This window comes from Passer domesticus, chromosome 27, assembly GCF_036417665.1.
Source record: "Passer domesticus isolate bPasDom1 chromosome 27, bPasDom1.hap1, whole genome shotgun sequence".
In the NCBI taxonomy this organism is placed as follows: domain Eukaryota; kingdom Metazoa; phylum Chordata; class Aves; order Passeriformes; family Passeridae; genus Passer; species Passer domesticus.
Genome location: NC_087500.1, coordinates 4,739,404 through 4,761,818, shown reverse-complemented (window position 1 = coordinate 4,761,818; position 22,415 = coordinate 4,739,404). Strand labels below are relative to the sequence as shown.

The 22,415-nt window shown below is 54.6% G+C and overlaps 1 protein-coding gene across 1 annotated transcript; it reads right to left on the bottom strand.

Moving 5' to 3' along the window:
* Nucleotides 1-1,225: 1,225 nt before the first annotated feature.
* Nucleotides 1,226-19,551, bottom strand: IGF2BP1 (insulin like growth factor 2 mRNA binding protein 1). Its single transcript, XM_064399777.1, has 15 exons — nucleotides 19,013-19,551; nucleotides 17,530-17,590; nucleotides 10,691-10,739; nucleotides 10,289-10,340; nucleotides 9,605-9,668; nucleotides 7,469-7,738; nucleotides 6,622-6,756; nucleotides 5,797-5,919; nucleotides 5,446-5,581; nucleotides 4,993-5,115; nucleotides 4,313-4,429; nucleotides 3,519-3,593; nucleotides 2,603-2,734; nucleotides 2,412-2,525; nucleotides 1,226-1,421 (listed from the first exon to the last, which is right to left on the bottom strand). Exons 1-15 carry the CDS (start codon nucleotides 19,185-19,187, stop codon nucleotides 1,329-1,331), a joined length of 1,719 nt encoding a protein of 572 aa, XP_064255847.1. The 5' UTR covers nucleotides 19,188-19,551; the 3' UTR covers nucleotides 1,226-1,328.
* Between the last annotated feature and the right edge of the window lie 2,864 nt (nucleotides 19,552-22,415).

The window sequence follows — 22,415 nt, the reverse complement described above, 5'->3', positions numbered from 1 at the left end:
GCGGCTTCGGATCCTTCCCAAATATTCCCAAAATCCCAAATCCTTTCAACCCCCCAGAGTGCCGGGAATCAGCGCCCGCTGCCTTTTCTGAAATCCGCTTTTTTCTCTCTTGGGAACGGGGATTTTCCTGCAGAAATGAGGAATTTGGGGAGTTTGGGAATGAGGAGTGCCAGATTTAAGTGGATTCAGAATTCCTGGGGGATTTTCCTGCTCTTTCCAGCTCCTCCCAAAACCTCCTGCACAGAATTCCCAAATTCTGATGGTGGGGATGAGGAATTCCGTGGGGTTTTTTTTTGGGATGTGATTCCCAATGGAATTCCCAATCCTGCTGGGGGACGAAATTTCCAATCCCTGTGGAGGTGATTCCCAGTCCCTGCGGACTCCCGATCCCTGTGGATTCCTAATCCCTGCACGTTCCCAATCCCTTTCCATTCCCATTCCCTGTCCGTTCCTGATCCCTGTGGATTCCCAATCCCTGCGGATTCCCGATCCCTGCACGTTCCCATTCCCTGTCCATTCCCAATCCCTGCACATTCCCAATCCCTGCACGTTCCCGATCCCTGCACATTCCCAATCCCTGCATTCCCGAGCCCTGCACATTCCCGATCCCTCTCCGTTCCCAATTCCTGTCCATTCCCGATCCCTGCACATTCCCAATCCCTGCACATTCCCAATCCCTGCACATTCCCGATCCCTGCACATTCCCGATCCCTGCACATTCCCAATCCCTGTCCGTTCCCATTCCCTGTCCGTTCCCATTCCCTGTCCATTCCCAATCCCTGCACATTCCCGATCCCTGCACATTCCCAATCCCTGTCCGTTCCCGATCCCTGCACATTCCCAATCCCTGTCCGTTCCCGATCCCTGCACATTCCCAATCCCTGTGGATTCCCAATCCCCGTCCGTTCCCGATCCCTGCACGTTCCCGATCCCTGTCCGTTCCCGATCCCTGCACATTCCCGATCCCTGCACGTTCCCAATCCCTGCACGTTCCCGATCCCTGTCTGTTCCCGATCCCTGCACATTCCCGATCCCTGCACATTCCCGATCCCCGTCCGTTCCCGATCCCTGTCCATTCCCAATCCCCGTCCGTTCCCGATCCCTGCACATTCCCAAACCCTGCACATTCCCGATCCCTGCACATTCCCAATCCCTGCACATTCCCGATCCCCGTCCGTTCCCAATCCCTGTCCGTTCCCGATCCCTGTCCATTCCCGATCCCCGTCCATTCCCGATCCCGCTCCGCGTCCCCCTGCGGTTGCTGATTCCCAGGCACTCGGAGCCGGCCTGGCCGTGCCGTGTCCTGGCTCTCCCGGGATTTGGGCTCCCTATTTCCTGCGGGATTGGCTCTGGCCGCCCTGGCCCTTCTGGTGCTGCTGCTTCACCTGCGCCAGGATGTCCCGGATCTTGCGCTGAGCCATCTGGGAACGACAGCCAGGGGTTCATGGCACGCCGCCGTCCCCCCCCGCCTGCTCCCAGCCCCACCCCAGCTTCCCTCTGGAACCCCTTTATTCCAAATTCCCACCCAAATCCAGCTCCTGTCCAAGGTTCTCCTGTGGGTTTTTCTGGGAATAACAGGTGGGATTCATGGGATAACGACCAAAAATGTGCGGTCTGAGCATCACACTCCTGGAAAAACCTTGGAGAACCCCTGGAGGAGTCCAGGAGAACCCCTGGAGGACCCCTGGAAAAACCTTGGAGAACCCCTGGAGAACCTCTGGGGAAGTCCTGGAGAACCCCTGGACAACCTCTGGAAAAACCTTGGAGAACCCCTGGAAGACCTCTAGGGAAGTCCTGGAGGACCCGTGGAGAACCCCCGGAGCACCCCTGGAGAACCCCTGGAGAACCTCTGGATAACCCTGGAGAACCCCTGGAGAACCCCTGGAGAACCCTGGAGCACCACTGGAGAACCCCTGGAGAACCCCTGGAGAACCCCTGGAGAACCTCTGGATAACCTCTGGAGCACCCCTGGAGAACCCCTGGAGAACCCTGGAGCACCACTGGAGAACCCCTGGAGAACCCCTGGAGCACCCCTGGAGAACCCCTGGATCACCCCTGGAGAACCCTGGAGCACTCCTGGAGAACCCCTGGAGAACCCTGGAGCACCACTGGAGAACCTCTGGATAACTTCTGGAGAACCCCTGGAGAACCTCTGGAGAACCCTGGATCACCCCTGGAGAACCCCTGGAGAACTTTTGGATCACCCCTGGAGAACCCCTGGATCACCCCTGGAGAACCCCTGGAGAACCCTGGAGAACCCCTGGAGAACTTTTGGATCACCCCTGGATCACCCCTGGATCACCCCTGGATCACCCCTGGAGAACTCCTGGATCACCCCTGGAGAACCCCTGGATCACCCCTGGAGCACTCCTGGATCACCCCTGGACCACCCCGGGCCGCGCCGGCCGTACCTGGCTGGCGTAGAAGTGCCCGATGATCTTGACGATGACCTGCTCGTTCTCGTCCGGGGTCTGCTCCCGCGGCACCACCACCTCGGCCGCCGTCAGGTTCTGCAGCTCGTTCACCTGCGGGCGCACGCGGGATGAGCCCTGCGGAGCCTCCCGGCCGCTCTCCCGGGAATTCCGGCCCCGCTCCCACTCACGGTCTTGCCGCCCTTGCCGATGACGCGGCCGGCGGCCGAGGCCGGCACGCGGATGTGCGTCTCCAGCTTCACCTCCTCCTTGGGCCCGAAGAAGTTCTCCTCCTTCAGCTTCCCGTAAATCCTGCCCTGCGCCTGCAGAGGGACGGAGCCGGGATGTCCCACCCAAATTCCATCCATGGATTTGGGATCCCGTAAAATCCCAGTTCGTTGGAATTCTGAACCTGCTCTTGGGAGCAGGGAGCCAGGAATGTCCCACCCCAAATTCCATCCCTGGATTTGGGATCCAGTAAAATCCCGGTTTGTTGGAATTCTGAACCCGCTCAGCCCCTGGGAGCAGGGAGTTGGGAATGTCCCACCCAAACTCCATCCCTGGATTTGGGATCCCGTAAAATCCCGGTTTGTTGGAATTCTGAACCTGCTCTTGGGAGCAGGGAGCCAGGAATGTCCCACCCCAAACTCCATCCCTGGATTTGGGATCCCGTAAAATCCCGGTTCGTTGGAATTCTGAACCTGCTCTTGGGAGCAGGGAGCCAGGAATGTCCCACCCCAAACTCCATCCCTGGATTTGGGATCCCGTAAAATCCCGGTTCGTTGGAATTCCAAACCCGTTTGGCCGCAGGGAGCCAGGAATGTCCCACCCCAAACTCCATCCATGGATTTGGGATCCCATAAAACCCCAGTTCTTTGGAATTCTGAACCCGTTTGGCCCCTGGGAGCAGGGAGCCAGGAATGTCCCACTCTGAGCTCCATCCTGGGATTTGGGATCCCATAAAATCCCGGTTCTTTGGAATTCTAAACCGGGCCCCTGGGAAACCCAACCCTGGAATTCCGCAGCTGTGGAATTCGGTTGGGGTCCCCCCTGTCCCCCCTGCCAGGGACACCCCGAGGTCCCCAAGGAGGTGACAGCAGTGACAACCTTGAACTGCGCCTCGGGCGGGCCGGTGATCACCACCATGCGCACTTTGGAGTCCGGCGTCTCCGGGGGCGCGATCTGCAACGGCACGGACACGGATGGACACGGGACGGACACGGATGGACATGGGACGGACACGGATGGACACGGGACGGACACGGATGGACATGGGACGGACACGGATGGACACGGGATGGACACGGATGGACACGGGATGGACATGGATGGACACGGGATGGACATGGATGGACACGGGATGGACATGGATGGACATAGATGGACATGGATGGATGGATGGATACAGGATGGACACGGGATGGATGGATATGGGATGGACATGGATGGACACGGGACGGACATGGGTGGACATGGGATGGACATGGGATGGATGGATGGATGGATGGATACAGGATGGACACGGGATGGATGGATATGGATAGATGGACATGGGATGGACTTGGATGGACACAGGATGGACATGGATGGACACGGGATGGACATGGGATGGATGGACATGGGATGGACTTGGATGGACACGGGATGGACATGGGATGGACACGGGATGGACACGGGATGGACATGGGATGGACACGGTTCTACTGCCCTGCCCAGGTTTGCCAGGGCTTTTCCCAAGAAATAAATAAAGGAAATTTAAAAAGGAAATAAATAAAGGAAATAAATAAAGGAAATAAATAAAGGAAATAAAAAAAGGAAATAAATAAAGGAAATAAATAAAGGAAATAACGGACCCTTGGGGACCGAGGCCCCCGAGGGCCCCCAAGGCCCCCGAGGCCCACCTTGATGGAGGCGCTGGCGAAGCGCGAGAGCTGCTTGATGTGCTGGCCCTTCTTGCCGATGATGGCCCCGACCGCCTGCGCCGGGATGAACACGTGCACCGTCTCCTGCTCGGGGGGCTGCGGGCGGAGCGCGCCGGGTCAGCCTTTGGGGCCGGGTCAGCCTTTGGGGTCAGGGTCACCCTTTGGGGCCGGGGTCACCCTTTGGGGGCACTGTCACCATTTTGGGGTCAGGGTCACCCTTTGGGGTCACGGTCACCCTTTGGGGCTGCGGTCACCCTTTAGAGGCACTGTCACTATTTGTGGTCTCTGTCACCATTTTGGGGCCAGGGTCACCCTTTGGGGCCGGGGTCACCCTTTGGGGTCAGTGTCATGTCCTGGAGCTGGGAGCAGGGACTGCCAGGGGTCACTGCCCACCCCGGGGGTCCCATGGGAACATCCTGGGGGTCACTGCCCACCCCGGGGGTCCCATGGGAACATCCTGGGGGTCACTGCCCATCCCGGGGGTCCCATGGGAACGTCCTGGGGGTCACTGCCCATCCCGGGGGTCCCATGGGAACGTCCCGGGGGTCACTGCCCATCCCAGGGGTCACTGCCCACCCCGGGGGTCCCATGGGAATGTCCCAGGGGTCACTGCCCACCCCGGGGGTCCCATGGACGCCCCCTGGCACGGGGTCACTCACCAGGAAGGAGCTGTAGGGAGCGGCCCCGGAGACGCCGCTCGGGGGCGGCGGCACCGCCGAGGAGGAGGCCGGGAAGAGCCCGACGGCCGCCAGGTTCAGCCCGGGAATGAGGTGGGACTGCAGCTGGGGGAGCAAAATACGGGGTGTGGGGTTGGGGTTGAACTGAGGGACCAAAATACGGGATATGGGATTGGGATTGAGGGAAACCAAAATACGGGATGTGGGGTTGGGGTTGAGCTGAGGGGACCAAAATACGGGATGTGGGGTTGGGATTGTAACCGAGAGAAACCAAAATATGGGATATTGGAGGATTGGGATTGTAACTGAGGTCAACCAAAATATGGGATGAGGGGATTGAACTGAGGGGAGGAATGGGATCGGGGACGAGGCAGGATCACGCCGGGGACGAGGGGGGCGCTGGTTTATGGGATCCCGCAGGCCGGCCCCACTCACGCTCATGGCGGCCACGTCGTTCTCGTAGGCCTCGCGCACTTTCTTCATGATCTCCTGCTCGGCGCGGCAGCAGCTCTCGGGACAGCCCTTGACCGTGATGGTGCGCTCGGGGTTGTACAGGGTCAGCTCCTGCAGCCTGGGGACAGCGGCCGTGGGGACACGGGGACTCACCCAGGGCACCGAGGAAGGGACCCCAAAGGGGACGGGAAAGGGGAGCACGGGAAACCCAACGCCAAGGATCCCCCAGAGAATCTGGGGACAAAAACTTCTCCCCCCATCCTCCTCCTCCTCCTCCTCTTCCTCCTCCTGCCCGTCCACCCCGGCGTGAGGAGCTCCTGCCCCGCTCCTTACGAGGAAATGGTGATTTTGGTCTCCGTGTCCTGCTCCACCTTCTTGAGGTTCCGGCCCTCTTTGCCGATCAGGCGCCCCACGAAGTTGTTGTGGGCCAGGATCTTCAGGGGGACCTCGTCAGCCCTGGGAACGGGAATGGGAACGGGGGGAAAACCCCACAGGAGGGATTAGGGCAGCTGGGAAAGGAGGGAAAACCCAAAAGGGGGGAAAACCCAAAAGGGGGGAAAACCCAAAAGGGGGGAAAACCCAAAAGGAGGGATTAGGGCAGCTGGGAAAGGAGGGAAAACCCAAAAGGAGGGAAAACCCAAAAGGGAGGAAAACCCAAAAGGGGGGAAAACCCAAAAGGAGGGATTGTAGGATCTGAGAAAGGAGGGAAAACCCAAAACGAGGAATTATGGGAACTGGGAAAGAGGGGAAACCCAAAAGGAGGGAAAACCCAAAAGGAGGGATTAGGGCAGCTGGGAAAGGAGGGAAAACCCAAAAGGAGGGATTGTGAAACCTGGGAAAGGAGGGAAAATCCAAAATGAGGCATTATGGGAACTGGGAAAGGAGGGAAAACCCAAAAGGAGGGAAAACCCAAAAGGAGGGAAAACCCAAAAGGAGGGACTGTGGGATCTGGGAAAGGAGGGAAAACACAAAACGAGGCATTATGGGAACTGGGAAAGGAGGGAAAACCCAAAAGGAGGGACTGTGGGATCTGGGAAAGGAGGGGGTGGCACGGAGGGCTGGAGGAAGCCCAAACCCCAAGGCTCAGAGCCCCCAAACCCAAAACTCGTGGGGCACAGGGCTGGGAGGAGCCTGGGGCGCGGTCTGTGGGGCTCTCACGTCTTGGTGTCCTTGGCCTCCTTGTGCATGATGTCCAGGATCATCCTGCAGGCGGCCGAGCAGCCCTCGGGCGTGGAGTGGATGCTGATGGCCTTCTCGGCCGCGCCCGCGTTCTCCTTGCGGTGCACGTCGATCCTGAAAACCGCGGGACGGGCGCTGGGAGAGGCCCCGGGGCCTCCCCGAAACTCACGTCCCAGCAAGGGCAGGGGGAATTCTGTAGAAGCCCTGAAGAAACTCTGGAGATCCCCTGGATCACCCCTGGAGAACCCCTGGATCATCTCTGGATCACCCCTGGAAATCCCTGGAGAACCTCTGGAAAACCTTTGGATCACCCCTGGAGAACCTCTGGAGATCCCCTGGCAAATCCTGGAGAAGCCCTGGAGAACCCCTGGACCACCCCTGGAGAAGTCGTGGAGAACCTCTGGAAAACCCTTGGATCACCCCTGGAAATCCCTGGAGAACCCCTGGAGAACTTCTGGAGAAGCCCTGGGTCACCCCTGGAGAAGTCCTGGAGAACCTCTGGAAAACCTTTGGATCACTCCTGGAAATCCCTGGAGAACCCCTGGAGAACTTCTGGAGAACCCCTGCACCACCCCTGGAGAAGTCCTGGAGAACCTCTGGAAAACCTTTGGATCACTCCTGGAAATCCCTGGAGAACCCCTGGAGAACCTCTGGTGAAGCCCTGGGTCACCCCTGGGGAATCCCCTGGATCACCCTGGGGGAAATCCTGGAGAACCTCTGGAGAACTTCTGGATAACTTCTGGAGAACCCCTGGAGACCCCCAGAGACCCCCTGAAGACGCCTTGGAGATCCCCGGAGACCCCTTGGAGACCCCCTGGGCACTCACTTGCTCTGGGTCTGCTTGGTGATGTTGCGGATGGTGGCCCCCTCCTTGCCGATGATGGCCCCCACGAACTGGGTGGGCACCAGGAGCCGCAGGGGCACGTCGGGGGGCGGCGCCTTGGGGGCAGCCCCCGCGGGCAGCGGGGAGCCCGGCCGGGCCCCGCCGCGCGCCCCGGCCCCGCCGCGCCGCCCGTTCTCGGGCTGCTCGTCCGGGATGTAGGAGACCTTGAGCGCGTGGCTCTCCAGCTGGTGCCCGTTCAGCTTCAGGATGGCCCTGGGGACACGGGGGCACGCGGCTGGGGCGGGGCGCTGGCACCAGGGCGGCCCCAAAACACACGGGGTTACCACGGAGGGGATTTTGGGGTGTTCGGGGCGGCCCCAAAAGAGACAGGGTTACCACGGGATGGGATTTTTGAGGTGTTTCGGGCAGCCCCAAAAGAGATGGAGTTGCCACAGGAGGGGATTTTTTGGGGTGGTGGGAGCAGGGCAGCCCCAAAAGAGACAGGGGTTGTCCTAGGATGGGTTTTGTGGGATGCTCGGGGCAGCCCCAAAAGAATCAGGGTTTGCCATAGGAGTGGTCGGTTTGGGGCACTGGCACCAGGGCGGCCCCAAAAGAGACGGGGTTACCACGGGATGGGATTTTGGGGTGTTTGGGGCAGCCCCAAAAGAGATGGGGTGGCCATAGGATGGATTGGTTTGGGATGGTGGGAGCAGGGCGGCCCCAAAAGAGACGGGGTTACCACAGGATGGGATTTTTGGGGTGTTTGGGGCAGCCCCAAAAGAGACGGGGTTACCACGGGATGGGATTTTTGGGGTGTTCAGGGCAGCCCCAAAAGAGACAGGGGTTGTCCTAGGATGGGTTTTGTGGGATGTTCAGGGGAGCCCCAAAAGAGCCAGGGTTGCCAGAGGAGGGGATTTTTCGGATGTCTGAGACAACCCCAAAAGAATCGGGGTTTGCCATAGGATGTGGTTTTTTTGGGTGGTGGGAGCAGGGCGGCCCCAAAAGACACGGGGTTGCCACAGGAGGGGATTTTTAGGATGTTCAGGGCAGCCCCAAAAGAGCCAGGTTTGCTGTAGGATGGGATTTTTTGGGGTGGTGGGAGCAGGGCAGCCCCAAAAGAGATGGGGTTACCATGGAGGGGATTTTTGGGGTGTTCGGGGCAGCCCCAAAAGAGATGGGGTTTGCCCTAGGATGGGTTTTGTGGGAAGAGGGGAAAGGGACGGCACCGGCCCAGCGGGAATTGCCAAAACTCTCCCCTCCCTCCTGTGGGACGGAGTGGGCAAATCCCCACGGGATCCCAAATTCCCACAGGTTCCCAAATCCCCACGAGATTCCAAATCCCCACAGATCCCAAATCCCCACGAGATCCCAAATCCTCACAGAATCCCAGATCCCCGTGGATCCCAAATCCCCACAGATCGCAATTCCTCATGTGTTCCCAAATCCCCACAGATCCCAAATCCCCGCGTGTTCCCAAATCCCCGCGTGTTCCCAAATCCCCACAGATCCCAAATCCCCACGTGTTCCCAAATCCCCACAGATCCCAAATCCCCATGGATCCCAAACCCCCACGGGTTCCCAAACCCCCGCACCCCGCCCCGCGCTCCGGGGCGCGGCGCTGCCGCTGTCGGTAGATGGGGCTGGCAGCGAGCGCAGGGATTTGGGCTCCGCTCCCTTCCCGCATTCCCGGCTCCGGGAATCCGGCACCGGCTCGGCTCCAGCAAAGAAAACTCCCGGAACTCCCCCAAAAACCCCAAAAATTCCCAGCCCAGGGGCTGGTCCGGCTGTGAGGGGAGCAGGGAGTGCTGCTGGTGCAGGGAAAAGCCGGGAATGGTCTCCAGGATCCCTCTGGAAGCTCTGGGATTGTTCTCCCCATTTTTCGGGAGGCAGAATTCCCGAAATCATGGAAGCCCCTGGAAATCCCAACTTTTATCCAAGCAAAAAGTTCAACTTTCACTCCCCGAGCTGCCAAAAACACCCCAAAAACTTGGAGTTCTGCCCAAAGGTGAAGGAAAATCGATCGGATTTAAGGGGCGTCCTCAAGGATCTGCTGGGATCCGGGAATCCTTTTTCCAACAGGTGGGGAAGGGAGGGAATTCCCGAATTCCGGAATGATTCCCGGATTCCCGGGGCACTCACTGCCGGGTCTGCTCCCGGTTGGCGTAGGTGACGTTCACCACGGCGGTCTCGCTCTCCGTGTTCACTGCGGGAATTCGGGAACAGGCAGGGATCAGGGAAAGGGAATCGGGAATGGGGAAAGGGAATCAGGAATTCGGGAAAAGGAATCGGGAATTTGGGAACAGGCAGGGATCAGGGAAAGGGAATCGGGAATTGGGGAACAGGCAGGGATCAGGGAAAGGAGCCGGGAATGGGGAAAGGGAATCGGGAATCGGGGAAAGGGAATCGGGAATTTGGGAACAGAGACAGGATCAGGTTTTTATTCCCTCCCCCCTTGAAAGGGGGCAGGAATTCCCAAAATCCAGGTTTTATTCCCCACAGAAATCCCCCAAATCCAGGTTTTATTCCCCACAGAAATCCCCCAAATCCAGGTTTTATTTCTCCCTCTCCCTGAAACGGGATTAAATTCCCTGAAACGGGAATCCCAAAATCCGGATTAAATTCCCAAAATCTGGGGTTTGTGTCCTCTTCCTGCTGAAATGGGACAGAAATTCCAGAAATTTGGGGTTTATTCCCTTCTCCCTCTGAAACTGAGCAGGAATTCCTGAAATCTGGATTTTGTTTCCATCTCGGGAGCAGAAATTCCCAAAATCCGGGTGAAATCCCCCAAATCCGGGTGAAATCCCCCAAATCCCCTGCTCCTACCCTGCTCACAGCTCTCCACGGTGCCGTACTGGGCCAGCAGCCCATCCAAGACCTGGGAAAAAATGGGGAAAAAGGGGAAAATCAATCCCAGGAATATAAAATATCCCGGGAAGCCCCGTCCACACCTCGGGGTCATTGGGATCGTTAAGAATCCCACCAGGATCATTAAGAATTGCCGAGTAATTAAGGCCGGGAAGGCCGGAGCCAGCGGGAGGGGAAAGCCGAGGCCGGGAATTCCCAGCGGGAAGCGAATCACAAATTAACGGGAATTAACGGGAATTAATGGGAATCGCGGGGGCGGCGTCGCTTTCCCGGGATTTCCAGGGTCGCTCCAGGGTAATTAAGAGCCAATTAATGACAAAGAGGAGGGAAATCCAGCTTTGATCCCGATCCCTGCCTCACCTCCCAGCGCAGCTGCGGCGGAATGTTCCGGATCTGGATCTTCCGGCTCCTAAAAGGGGGAAAAAAATGGAATTTGGGCTGGGGCACATCCATGGAGCTGAGCGAGCCCCAAAATTCCGGGTGCTCCCGGGGAGCCCTGGTGGATCCCAGCTCCTTGTGGGGCTGGAATTGCACCGGGAGTGGAATTCCAGAATCCATTCAGGAACAGAATTCCAGAATTGCCCTGGGAGCAGAATTCCAGAATTGCCCTGGGAGCAACATTCCAGAATCCTGCTGGAAGCGGAATTCCAGAATCCTTTCAGGAGCAGAATTCCATATTCCTCTGGGAAAAGAATTCCAGAATCCCTTTGGGAGCGGAATTCCAGAATTCCTCCAGGATCAGAATTCCAGAATCCCTCCTGAAGCAGAATTCCAGAATCCCTCTGGGAGGGAAAATTCCAGAATCCTTCTGAAAGCAGAATTCCTCCAGGATCAGAATTCCAGAATCCCTCCAGGATCAGAATTCCAGAATCTCCCTGGGAGTGGAATTCCAGAATCCCTCTGGGAGGGAAAATTCCAGAATCCCTTTGGAAGCGGAATTCCAGAATCCCTCTGGGAGGGAAATTCCAGAATCTCATGAGGATCAGAATTCCAGAATCTCCCTGGGAGTGGAATTCCAGAGTCCCTCCAGCACTGCTCGGATTCCCGGGCTGGATTTGGCTTTTCCCGGATTTGGGAAGGATCGGGAAGCCCAAAGGGAGCAGGGAGGGATGAGGAGACGCCCTTCGGGATCATCATTCCCAAATCCACATTTGGATTGGGCTCCCAACCCCACCGGCTGCTCCCGAATTTGGCCCTTCCCGATTCCCAGCCCCGCAGAGCCGGAACAATTCCATCAAAATTCCATCAAATCCATCGGGATTCTCCTGCTCGGGGGTCCCAATCCGCTCCGGGGATTTGGGGCTCCTTCGGTCAATTTTGGGGAGATTTTGATGGGAACAGGAACCACAGGAGATCCCGAAATTCCCCGGATGCACTCCTGGGAGAGCAAACACAAATCCCAGAAATTCCCACATGGATATTTATCCAACACCCCCAACCCCCCTCGGGAGAGCCCGGCTGGGTGGGAGCAGGAATTCCAGGGAATATTTGGGATAGGGATGGACAGCCCCGGAGAGAAGGGAAAATCCCAAATTTCCCAACCCCCGACTCCAGGAGTTTGGGATCCCTCAAGCTGGGAATTATTTGGATTGGTTAATTAGGATTGATTAATTAGGATCGATTAATTAGGATTGGTTAATTAGGATTATTGAACTGCAGGGAGTTCCCTGCACAGCCGGGGCTGATCCCACGGCTCCGGAATTCTGCGGGAATCGAGGCGAAGCCGGAGCTCAGCTGGCGAAATTCCAGGAAAAACGCGGAGCTGGGACGGAGACCGGAGCCTCCCCGCGCCCCTCATCCACAAAAACCCGGAATTCCCAAAGCCTGGAGCCCTAAAAGCAGCACTTCCCGAGGCAGCAAGGAGGGAAAAGCGGGAATTCCTCTGGAGCCCCTCCAGGGAGGGAGCAGGAGCCGGGAAGAGCCGGGAATTCCGTGGCGGATCCCAAATCCCCCGGGATTCCTGGGAATCCCGAAAGTCTGGGATTCCTGGGGTGTTTGGGGCCTGCGGGACAGGATCCCAAACCCCCTGGGATCCAGGGAATGGCAGGCTGGGATGGCCGGGAGCGCCGAGGGGAGCGAGGAGCTTTGATCCCGCTCCGATCCCGGCTGGAAAATCCCGGCCCCGACGGGGGGGGGGGAACTGGGAGGGACTTTGGGAATGGGACAGCAGGAATTCCCGATGGGAACGGGACAGCAGGAATTCCCTGTGGGAATGGGAATGGGACAGCAGGAATTCCTGATGGGAATGGGACAGCAGGAATTCCCTGTGGGAACGGGACAGCAGGAATTCCCGATGGGAATGGGAATGGGACAGCAGGAATTCCTGATGGGAATGGGACAGCAGGAATTCCTGATGGGAATGGGAACGGGACAGCAGGAATTCCCTGTGGGAATGGGACAGCAGGAATTCCTGATGGGAATGGGACAGCAGGAATTCCCGATGGGAATGGGAACGGGACAGCAGGAATTCCCTGTGGGAATGGGACAGCTGGAATTCCCTGTGGGAATGGGAATGGGACAGCAGGAATTCCTGATGGGAACGGGAATGGGACAGCAGGAATTCCCGATGGGAATGGGAATGGGACAGCAGGAATTCCTGATGGGAACGGGAATGGGACAGCAGGAATTCCGGACAGGAACGGGACACCAGGAATTTCTCCATCTCTCCAGAAAAAGAATTCCTTGAAATCAGTGGAATCCCTAAAAAAAGGCAGAAAATTCCCAAATCCCAGAGGCAGCCCCACTCCCGAATCCAGCAAACCTGGAAAAGAGGCAAAAAAAACCCCGGAAAAAATCAGGGAAACCCCAAAAAAAGCTGGAAAAGGAGCGGGGATCCCTCATCCAACCGGAATTCTCTCCAAAATCCCTGGAAAAATCCCTGGAAGCGTCAGCAGCGCCGGGAATTGGGGCTGGAAGGGCAGAAATTCCCTTTTTTTGGGAATCTTTCATTTAAATCCCAAAATTCCCAATTTCCAAAGGAGGAATTTCCCCCCATTCCCTCCCTGGATTGGTTTGGCCGAGCCTGAACCCAAATTCCAACAGAAATCCCCTTGGAAAACCGGGATCGACCCCGGAGATTCCCGCTGCAATTCCAGAAATTCCCTGATTTCTCCTTTTCTCCCCCAAATTCCTCCCCCGTGCCTTCAGATTTCCCAATTTTCCCGGAAATTCCCATTTTTTGGGAGGTTTTTCCCACATTCCCCACAGGGAAAGAAGGAAATAAAGGAATTTTCTCTCCCTGAGATCCGGAATTTGATGGAATTCCCAGAGTTTCCAACCTCGGGGGTGAAATTTAGGGAAAAATCATCAAAGATTCGTTAATTTTTTTTTACTTTTTTTTGGTTAAAAATCCTCAAAAACCTCAGAATTCCCAAATTTTTTTGTTTCCAGAAGTGGAAATTTGGGAGCAGCTGGAAACTGGGAGCTCAAAGGAATAAAAGAATTTTAAATTTTTAATTTTTTCCCTTTTCTTCCTCCTCAAAATTTCAATTTTCCGGTTTTTTGTTGTTATTTTTTATTTAAACTCCCAACCCAGCCTCGTTTGAATGGAAAAATCAAGATTTTAAAATTGGATTAAAAGCAGAATTTTAGCCCCAAAATCCACCTGGGTTTTCATTTTACGTGGAAAAAAATTTTCGTTTTTTTTTTACATTTTTGGGAGATTTTTTGGTTCATTTTTGATCCCATTTCCAGCGAATCCAAACCCAAAAAGAGGGGGGAAAAGCAAATTTTGGGGTGAAAAGTGACTAAAAAAGGAACCTCAACCTGGATTTGAATATTTTTCATTGGGAACAATTAATTCCAGGATTTCCCCCGTGGAAAATGAGGACTTTTCTGAGGGGAATCCCCAGATTTGGAGGAAAACCCAAGGGAATTTTAGGATTTTTCCAGCATTTTTCTGAGCTTTGATACCACTAAAATAATTTTAAATATTTATTTTTATAATTAGAATTAAAATGAACGCCCTGAGCACAACCCCAGGGGGAGCTGGGGGTGAAAATCCCCTTTAATTCCCAGTTTTGGGGTTTAAATCCACCCCAACCCCAAAATCCCAACCCCAAAAACCCAAATTTGGAATTTTTATTCCCTTAAAAAATAATTTCATTTAAAATAAGATTTAAAATTTCCCCTGGTGACTCCAACCAGGAGGATTTTGGGGTTGGAAATTTCGAATTTCTCCCCAATTTTCCCATCAACAAAATCCCAGGAAAAACAATTCCCAAAATCCAACAAAATGCTCAAAATGGCCCCAGATTAACCCAAAACCTCATTTTTGTTCATAAAATCCCATTTTTTGCAATATTTCTTCACAATTTAAGGCTTTGATGGAATTCTGCTCCAATAATTCCCCAAATAATGAAAATAATTGGGAGAATCCCAGGAATTAATCCCAAAGAAATCAATTTATTCCTCTGGGAGCCACACACCCCAAATCCCTTTTTTTGGTGCTATTTTAACCCATTTTGGGGTTCGAAAAATAATTTTTGAATGTTTTGTTTTGGAGAGGTTTGAGGAATTTGGGAATAAACCGAGAGGAAAGAATTCCTTGGGATTTTTTTAACATTAATTAATTAAAATCACCCAAATGAAGTTTTTTTACATCATTATTTCCTCTTTAACCTAAAGAAAAAACAATTTTGGTTTTTTTTTTTTGCTGTTTTTATTTAAAAATAAATTAACTGGGAAGGGCAGCCCCGCTCCTGACTCGTTTTCCCACATTTTTAAAGGGATCAAAAAGAGGGGAAAAAAAAAATGAACCTCAGGTTTTGGGGGAGGGGAAAGGGGAGGAATTCCACTTCGGATCCCGAAATTCTCCCCTCATTAACCCTTTCCTGCCCCCCGCCCTCCGAACTGGAAATTCCAGCCTGGAAAACTGAAAGGAGGATTCAAAAACCACAAAATTTCCCCCAAAAATTCGTTTTTAAGGCAGCGCTCCCCTCTCTCCCCGGGGCTTGGAGCAGCCAAAATCCCCCAAATTCCCCCCAAAATTCCATTTACGGCTCCCAAGCCTCCCCGGGTCAAGGGGAATGCCCCAAAATCGCTTTTTCCACACCCAAAATCACCAAACCCCTCCCCAAAGTGTCCGGGACGCGCCCGAAATCCCCCAAAATTCCCCCAAAATCTCCCAGGGGGGCGAAGAGGGAAAAGCGGCGCTGGCCCTTTAAGAGCAGCCCCCGAGGGGGGGAGGGGGCGCGGATTTTAACCCCAAAAAACCCCAAAAAAACCCAAAACTGGGATTTTTCCAGCCCAATCCACGCGGTTTTAGGGACACCCGGGAGGAAAACAAATCCAAATCCCAAAAGATTTTAAAGGGTTTTTTCCCCCAACTTTTTCCCAGCTCTTTAAATCCCAGATCCCAAAGGAATATTCTCATTTTTAGGGAATTTTTTTCAGGGGGAAATCCGCTCCTCCCTCCCCAAGTTATTGATTATTCAAAGTGGGGGGAGGGAAATAGGATTTTCCAGGGGTTTTTAAGGGATATTTTTAACTTTTCATGGAATTCCATCCCACTATTCCCCCATCCCTGGACACCGAAGCCGCAGCAACAAAAACCATCAGGGAGGGGGAAAAAAATTAATAAAAATTATAATTATCCCCCTAAAATCCGGGATTTAGGGCCGAGAAAACGGGGCTGGGGAATTCCCAGCTGGATTTGGGATCGGCCCCCTCCCAGTTTTGGGAATTTTGAGGGGAGGCCAAAGGGGGCGACCCCAAAACGGGGCAGGGAAGGGTCGGGAAAAGGAGAATTTGAGGAGATTTGGGGTTGGGGTTTGGGGAGTTTAGGGCTGGGATTTGGGGAAATTTGGGGCAGGGATTTTGGGAATTTGGGAAATTTGGCGTTGGGATTTGAGGGAGTTTGAGGCTGGGATTTTGGGACGTTTAGAGTTGGAATTTTGGGGAATTTTGGGCCGGGATTTTGGGGAGTTCAGGGCTGGGATTTGGGGAAATTGGGGCCAGGATTTTAGGGAGTTTAGGGCTGGGATTTTGGGAATTTGGGGTTGGGATTTGGGGGAGTTTGGTGCTGGGATTTTGGGGAGTTTAGGGTTGGGATTTTGGGACGTTTAGGGTTGGAATGTTGGGAATTTGGGGCCGGGATTTTGGGATGTTTCAGGCTGGGATTTTGGGAGTTTTCTGCTGGGATTTTGGGAATTTGGGGCCGGGATTTGGGGATGTTTCAGGCTGGGATTTTGGGAGTTTTCTGCTGGGATTTTGGGAATTTGGGGCCGGGATTTTGGGATGTTTCGGGCTGGGATTTTGGGAGTTTTCTGCTGGGATTTTGGGAATTTGGGGCCGGGAAGAGCCGGCGTCGCTGCCTCCCCTCTTTTTCCCCTTTGGAAAAGGCGCCTCCGTCACGTGGCGATGGATTTGGGTCCAACGCGGAATCTTTGGGATCGGGAATTCCGGGAATTCCGCCGCTTCGGGGGGCGAAAATCCCAGGGGAAAAGGGAGAATTTCTGGGGAAAATCCCAAAAGCGGGGGGGGAGCGGGGGGATTGCGGGAATTCGGAGCGCGGGGAGGATTTTCCAGAGCGCTCCCGGCTCCAGCCGGGAACAACAAAGGCCGGGGAAGATGGAGAGGGATGGGATGGGCTGGGCGGGAGAGGCACGTCCTGGGAAACCCCAAAAGCGCCGCTTTTCACCCCAAAATCCCCGCAGTTCAGGCGGGATTTCATCCCTGCCCGCCCTCAGCGGCCACGTGCTGGTTTTGTTCTTTTTTTTTCCCACTTTTTTAAATCGGATTTTTAAAAAAATATTAATTTTTTAATATTTTTTTAATTTTTTCCTTCTCCCAAAACAAAGGATTTGCCCTCATTTCCCGGTCCAGGCGCCAAAAGGAGCCGGGAAATTCTTCCTCAAGTTTGGAAATCCCAGCCCAAAGCCATCCATCACCTTGGGCAGCGCCTGGAGAATTATTTATTTCACCTTTTTTCCCCCTTTTTATTTTAAGGAAAAACTGGCAGATTGAGTTTTCCTTGAAAAAAAATCAATTAATTCACGAAATGTTTAATGAATTAATTAAACTCAGCTCGCTGGGGCAAATCCCAGCCCAAAACCTCCGACACTTCTTCATTTTTCACATTTTTGGGAAATTTTTTTCTCTCCTATTTTCCCCTCGCCAACACAAATTAATAATTCCGATGGTAACGATTAAAAACCAATTAAAAACCAATTAAAAATCAATGAAAACTCCGCCTTTACCTTTGCTTTTTGGGCACGGAGTGCTCGATCTCCAGCTGCTTCCCATGGAGCTCCACTTTCCCTAAAAACAAAACCCGGCTTGGAAAATCTGGCAGGAAAACTCGGGATAAAGGGGAATTTTCAGAAACGGGAATTTCCCCGCGGAATTCATCCCAAATTCTCCCGAATTCCACCCAAACCCAGCTCCTCACAGGGGGTTTTTATGGAATGCGAGCGCGCGGGGGGAGCGGCGCCTCTGGAATTGTTCCTTGGGAATATTTCCCCCCTCGCTCCAGGAAGGATCCCAGCGATCAGATTTGGGGTTTTTTGGGGTGGATTTGGAGAATTCCCCCCTTTTCTTTCGGCCCTCCAGGAAAAGCCTTTGGAGGAAATTCCCTGCCCGTTTCCCACCGAAAGTCGGGGTTGCACGGGAATGGATTTCTCCCGAAAACGGAGCGGGATTCCCTGGCTGCGGGGTCACTCCACGATCTTTAATTCGAATTTTTATTTAATTTTTTTTTTTTAACGGGGAATAGCGAAAAAGAATCAGGCGAGGGAAGAACCCGGGCGGAAGGAGATGGAGAGGAGGGGGGGGGGGGAAAATTGAAAAAGCCTCAAAATTCCCGATTTGCTCCCAAATTCCCTCTGCTCCCAGCATGGCGACCTCGCCCCCGAGCGCGGCCCGGGGCCGGGGGGGCAAAGGCCGGGGGGGCTCGGGGGGACCCGGGGGGGATCGGGGGGACCCCGGGGGGGGCTCGGGGGGACCCCCCGGCTTTGGGGTCCCTTCGTGGCCGGGATTTTGGGAAGGGACAAAAATCGGGGGCGCGGCCCCGACGGGATCCCGCGATTGGGGGGGGGAGGGGCTGGGGGGTCCGGGGGGGGTTGGGGGGGCACAGGAAGTTTTGGGGGGTCCGGGGGGGTTTTGGGGCTCGGGATTCCGGGATTCGGGGGGGATTTCGGGGTCTGAGGGGATCGGGAGGGATCGAGGGGTCGGGGTTTGGGGGAGCAGGGGGGATTTGGGGGGTCGGGGTTGATGAGGGGCTCAGGAGGATCTGGGGGGCCGGGGAGGGATCGAGAGGGTCGGGATCGAGTGAGGGTCGGGATTTAGGGTCCGGCAGCGATCGTGGGGCTCGGAGGGGATGGGGGGGTCGGGGTTTGGGGGTCTGCGGGTTTGGGGCTTTGGGGTTTGAGGATTTGGGGCTTTGGGAGTTTGGGGATTTGGGCGTTTGGGGGTTTGAGGATTTGGGGGTTTGAGGATTTGAGGATTTGGGGCTTTGGGGGTTTGGAGATTTGGGGGTTTGGAGATTTGGGGGTTTGAGGATTTGGGGGTTTGAGGATTTGGGGGTTTGGGAGTTTGGGGATTTGGGAGTTTGGAAGTTTGGAGGTTTGGGATCTGGAGATTTGGGGGTTTGAGGATTTGGAGGTTTGGGAGTTTGGGGATTTGGAGGTTTGGGATTTGGGATTTGGGGTTAGGGCTGGGCTCGGGCTGCGCGGCGCGCCTCACCCGAGAAAGTTTCGATGGCTTTCATGGCCCACTGCTCGTCGGGGCAGTCCACAAAGGCATAGCCGGACTTGAGGAGGAAGGGGCCGCTGAGGGAGATGCGCTGCTCGGCGAACAGCCGCTCCAGCTCGGCCGCCGTGACGCCCTCGGGCAGGTTCCCGATGTACAGCTTGTTCATGGCGGGCCGGGGGCTCGGGGGGCTCGGGGGGCTCGGGGGGCTCCGGCCGCGCTGCCGCCTCCGCTTCGCCCCCCGAGCTTCGCCCCGGCTTGCTTTTTCCTCTTTTTTTTTTTTTTTTGTTGTTTTTTTGGGGTTTTTTTTTTTCCTCCCCTTGTGCCGAGCGGATTTTTGTGCCGTTGGGGAGGGGGGCGGCGGCCGCTGAGGAGGAGGAGGAGGAGGAGGAAGGAGAGGAGGGGAGGGGGCGGCCCCGCGGGCAGGGCGGTGGCGCCGGGGGCTGCGGGGCCCCCGAGCGGCCCCGGAGCGGCACCGGACACCGGGCGGGGGGCGCGGGCCGGGGGCACCGCCCGTGGGTGAAGCCCGGGCTGGCAAAAGGAGAGCGAGCGTGAAAATGTTTGCGGGAGGAAGCCACGTGGTGATGCGGGAGGGAGGGGGAGGGCCGGGGGGAGGGGCTGCCCGGGGGGAGGGGGCGGCCGCCGCTGCGCTCATTTCATTATTTATTCATTTATTTATTCGTTTATTTATTTATTTGTTGGGATTCCGTCCCTCCTCGGCGTGGGGGGCGCGCCCCCCCCCCCCACACCCCAACAGCGGGACCCCCCCCCCCCAGCCCTGCCCTCCCCCACCGGGGGCTCGCTCCCATCTGCCGCGCCCCTCCCCCCGCGCCCCTCCCCCCGCCGCCCCCTCCCCTCCCCCCGAGCCTCAATGGGATTTTTCTGGGTGTAAAAAAAACTTCGGCATCAAAGGGGCCGGGAGGGCGCTGGCGCCGGCCCCGGGCTGGGGGGGTCGCGCCGGGCTCGCCCCCTCCCCCCGGGGCTGCCGGGACCCCCGGGCGGGGGCGAGGGGCACAAAGGGACCGACCCCCCCCGCCCCCGCCGCCTTTTCGGGAGAGTTTTTATTTTTAGGTTCGGAGCTGGGCTGAAAATAGCAGCGAGCCCACCCCGAGCCCACCCCCCCTAAAAACAACACCCCCTAAAAACAACCCCAAAACAACACCCCCCAAATAAACCCCCCAAAAAAAAACCCCAAAAAAACCCCCCCAAACCAACCCCCCCGGCCCGACCCCGCGGGCTCCGGGGCTGGGCCGGGGGCTCCGGGGCTCTGGGGACACCGGGGACACGGGGGGCTCCGGGATCTCGGGGGGCTCTTGGGGTCTCGGGGGGCTCTGAATCTCGGGGGTCTTGGGGCGCTCCGGGGGCTCTTGGGATCTCCGGGGGTCTCGGGGGGGTCTCGGGGGTCTCCGAGAGCTCTGAATCTCGGGGGTCTTGGGGGGCTCCGGGAGCTCGAGGGGTTCTTGGGATCTCCGGGGGTCTCGGGGGCTCCGGATCTCGGGTGGTTCCGGATCTCGGGGGGTTCCGGGAGCTCGGGGGGCTCAGGGATCTCGGGGGGCTCTGAATCTCGGGGGTCTCGGGGGGCTCCGGATCTCGGGAGGCTCCGGGGGTCTCGGGGGGTTCCGGGGTCTCGGGGGGCTCCGCCGGCCGCTCCCGCCCCCCCCCGGTCCCCCCGAGGCGGGAGCGGCCCCCGCGCCGTAATTAACTCTTAACGAGGGCAGCGCTTAACGAGGCAGCGCTTAATGAGCGCGGCGCTTAATGAGCGCGGCTCGCTCCGCCCCCGCCCGCAGCCGGAGCGGGAAAATTGGGGGGAAAATCCCGGAAAACGGGAAAAATCCCCGGAAAAGCCTGGAAAAATGGGGGAAATTCCTTAAAAAATGGGGGAAAATCCTGAAAAATGGGGGAAAAAATCCTGGAAAAATTGGAGAAAAAAATCCTGGAAAATGGGGGGGAAAATCCTGGAAAATCCTGAAAAAATGGGGTAGAAAATCCTGGAAAAATGGAGGGGAAATCCTGAAAAATGGAGGAAAACATCCTGGAAAATGGGGTTTAAAAGTCCGGAAAAAATAGGGGGGAAATTCTAAAAAAATTAGGAAAAATTCTTGAACAATGTGGAGGAAAAAATTCTTTTTAAAATGTGGCCAAATCCCTAAAAAAATGTAGAAAAATTCCTGGAAAATGTGGGAAAATTCCTAAAAATTGTGGAAAAAACTCTAAAAAATAGGGGGGAGAAATTGCTAAAATATGTGGGGAAAAAACCTTAAAAATGTGGGAAAAGTCTTTAAAAATGTGGAAATTTTCTTCAAAGATGTGGAAAAATAAAAGTTTTAAAAATCCAGAAAAATATGAAAAAAAAATCTTGGAAAATTCCTAAAAATGGTGGGAAAATTCCTAAAAAAATGTGGGAAAATTCCCAAGTGACCCCTGGAGGGTTGAGCTGGGGTCAGGCTGGTCCTGAGCCCACCCCCCAAAAATCCGGGAGGATTTTGGGGTTCCCTCAGTGCTGCCCCCATGGGACATGCTGAGTTCCACAGGGAATTTATTTTATTTTATTTTATTTTATTTTATTTTAAATTTTATTTTATTTTATTTTTTATTTTAAATTTTATTTTAGATTTTATTTTATTTTATTTCGGGATTTATTGATGATTTTTTATTATTTTATTTTATTTTATTTTTTTATTTTATTTTATATTTTATTTTATTTTGGGATTTATTGATGATTATTTTAAAATTTTATTTTATTTTAAATTTTATTTTATTTCGGGATTTATTGATGATTTTATTTTATTTTATTTTATTTTATTTTATTTTATTTTATTTTATTTTATTTTATTTTATTTTATTTTATTTTATTTTATTTCCCCTCAGCTGAGGGGGGAATTCCCCACCCAATAAATCAATTTCATATCCCTCGGGACACCCAAAAATGCATTTTTCAACCCCAAAAAAGAGACGCAGCCGCGCCCCTCCCCCAGAGCTGCGCTCCAGGGAAAACTCATCCCAAGGAATTCCCAAAATCCCGGGAAACGCGGATTTGTGGGAAAACGCCCCCGCCCCCACAGCCGGGCGGGAATCCCGGGAATTTTGGGGTTAATTCTGGGAAATTCGGGATCCCAGCGCTCCCAGCCTGGGGGGGCGTCCCTGGGAATTCCAGGGGGGGAAATTCCCGGGGGGGAAATTCCCGGGGGCTCCAAAAGGGAATTTTGAGCTTTTCTGGATGAAAAACTTAAAATTTAATTAAAAAAAAAAAAATCAAAATTCAAGTAAAAATTCCTCAAAATGCAAATTAAAAAACCCCTCAAAATTCAAATTAGAAAAATTAAAATTGAAATAAAAACATTGAAATTCAATTTTAAACACACAAAATCCAATAAAAAGCTCAAAATTCAATGAAAAA

What these genes read in the sequence shown, in the direction of transcription:
- IGF2BP1 (XM_064399777.1), bottom strand. Translation starts at nt 19,187, where the DNA reads ATGAACAAGCTGTACATCGGGAACCTGCCCGAGGGCGTCACGGCGGCC. An exon ending in CGTGGAGAGCTGTGAGCAGG is followed by an intron (nt 9,669 to 10,288) that starts GTAGGAGCAGGG and finishes GAATTCCCGCAG; the next exon opens with TGAACACGGAGAGCGAGACC. An exon ending in ACGACGTGGCCGCCATGAGC is followed by an intron (nt 5,116 to 5,445) that starts GTGAGTGGGGCC and finishes TTGCTCCCCCAG; the next exon opens with CTGCAGTCCCACCTCATTCC.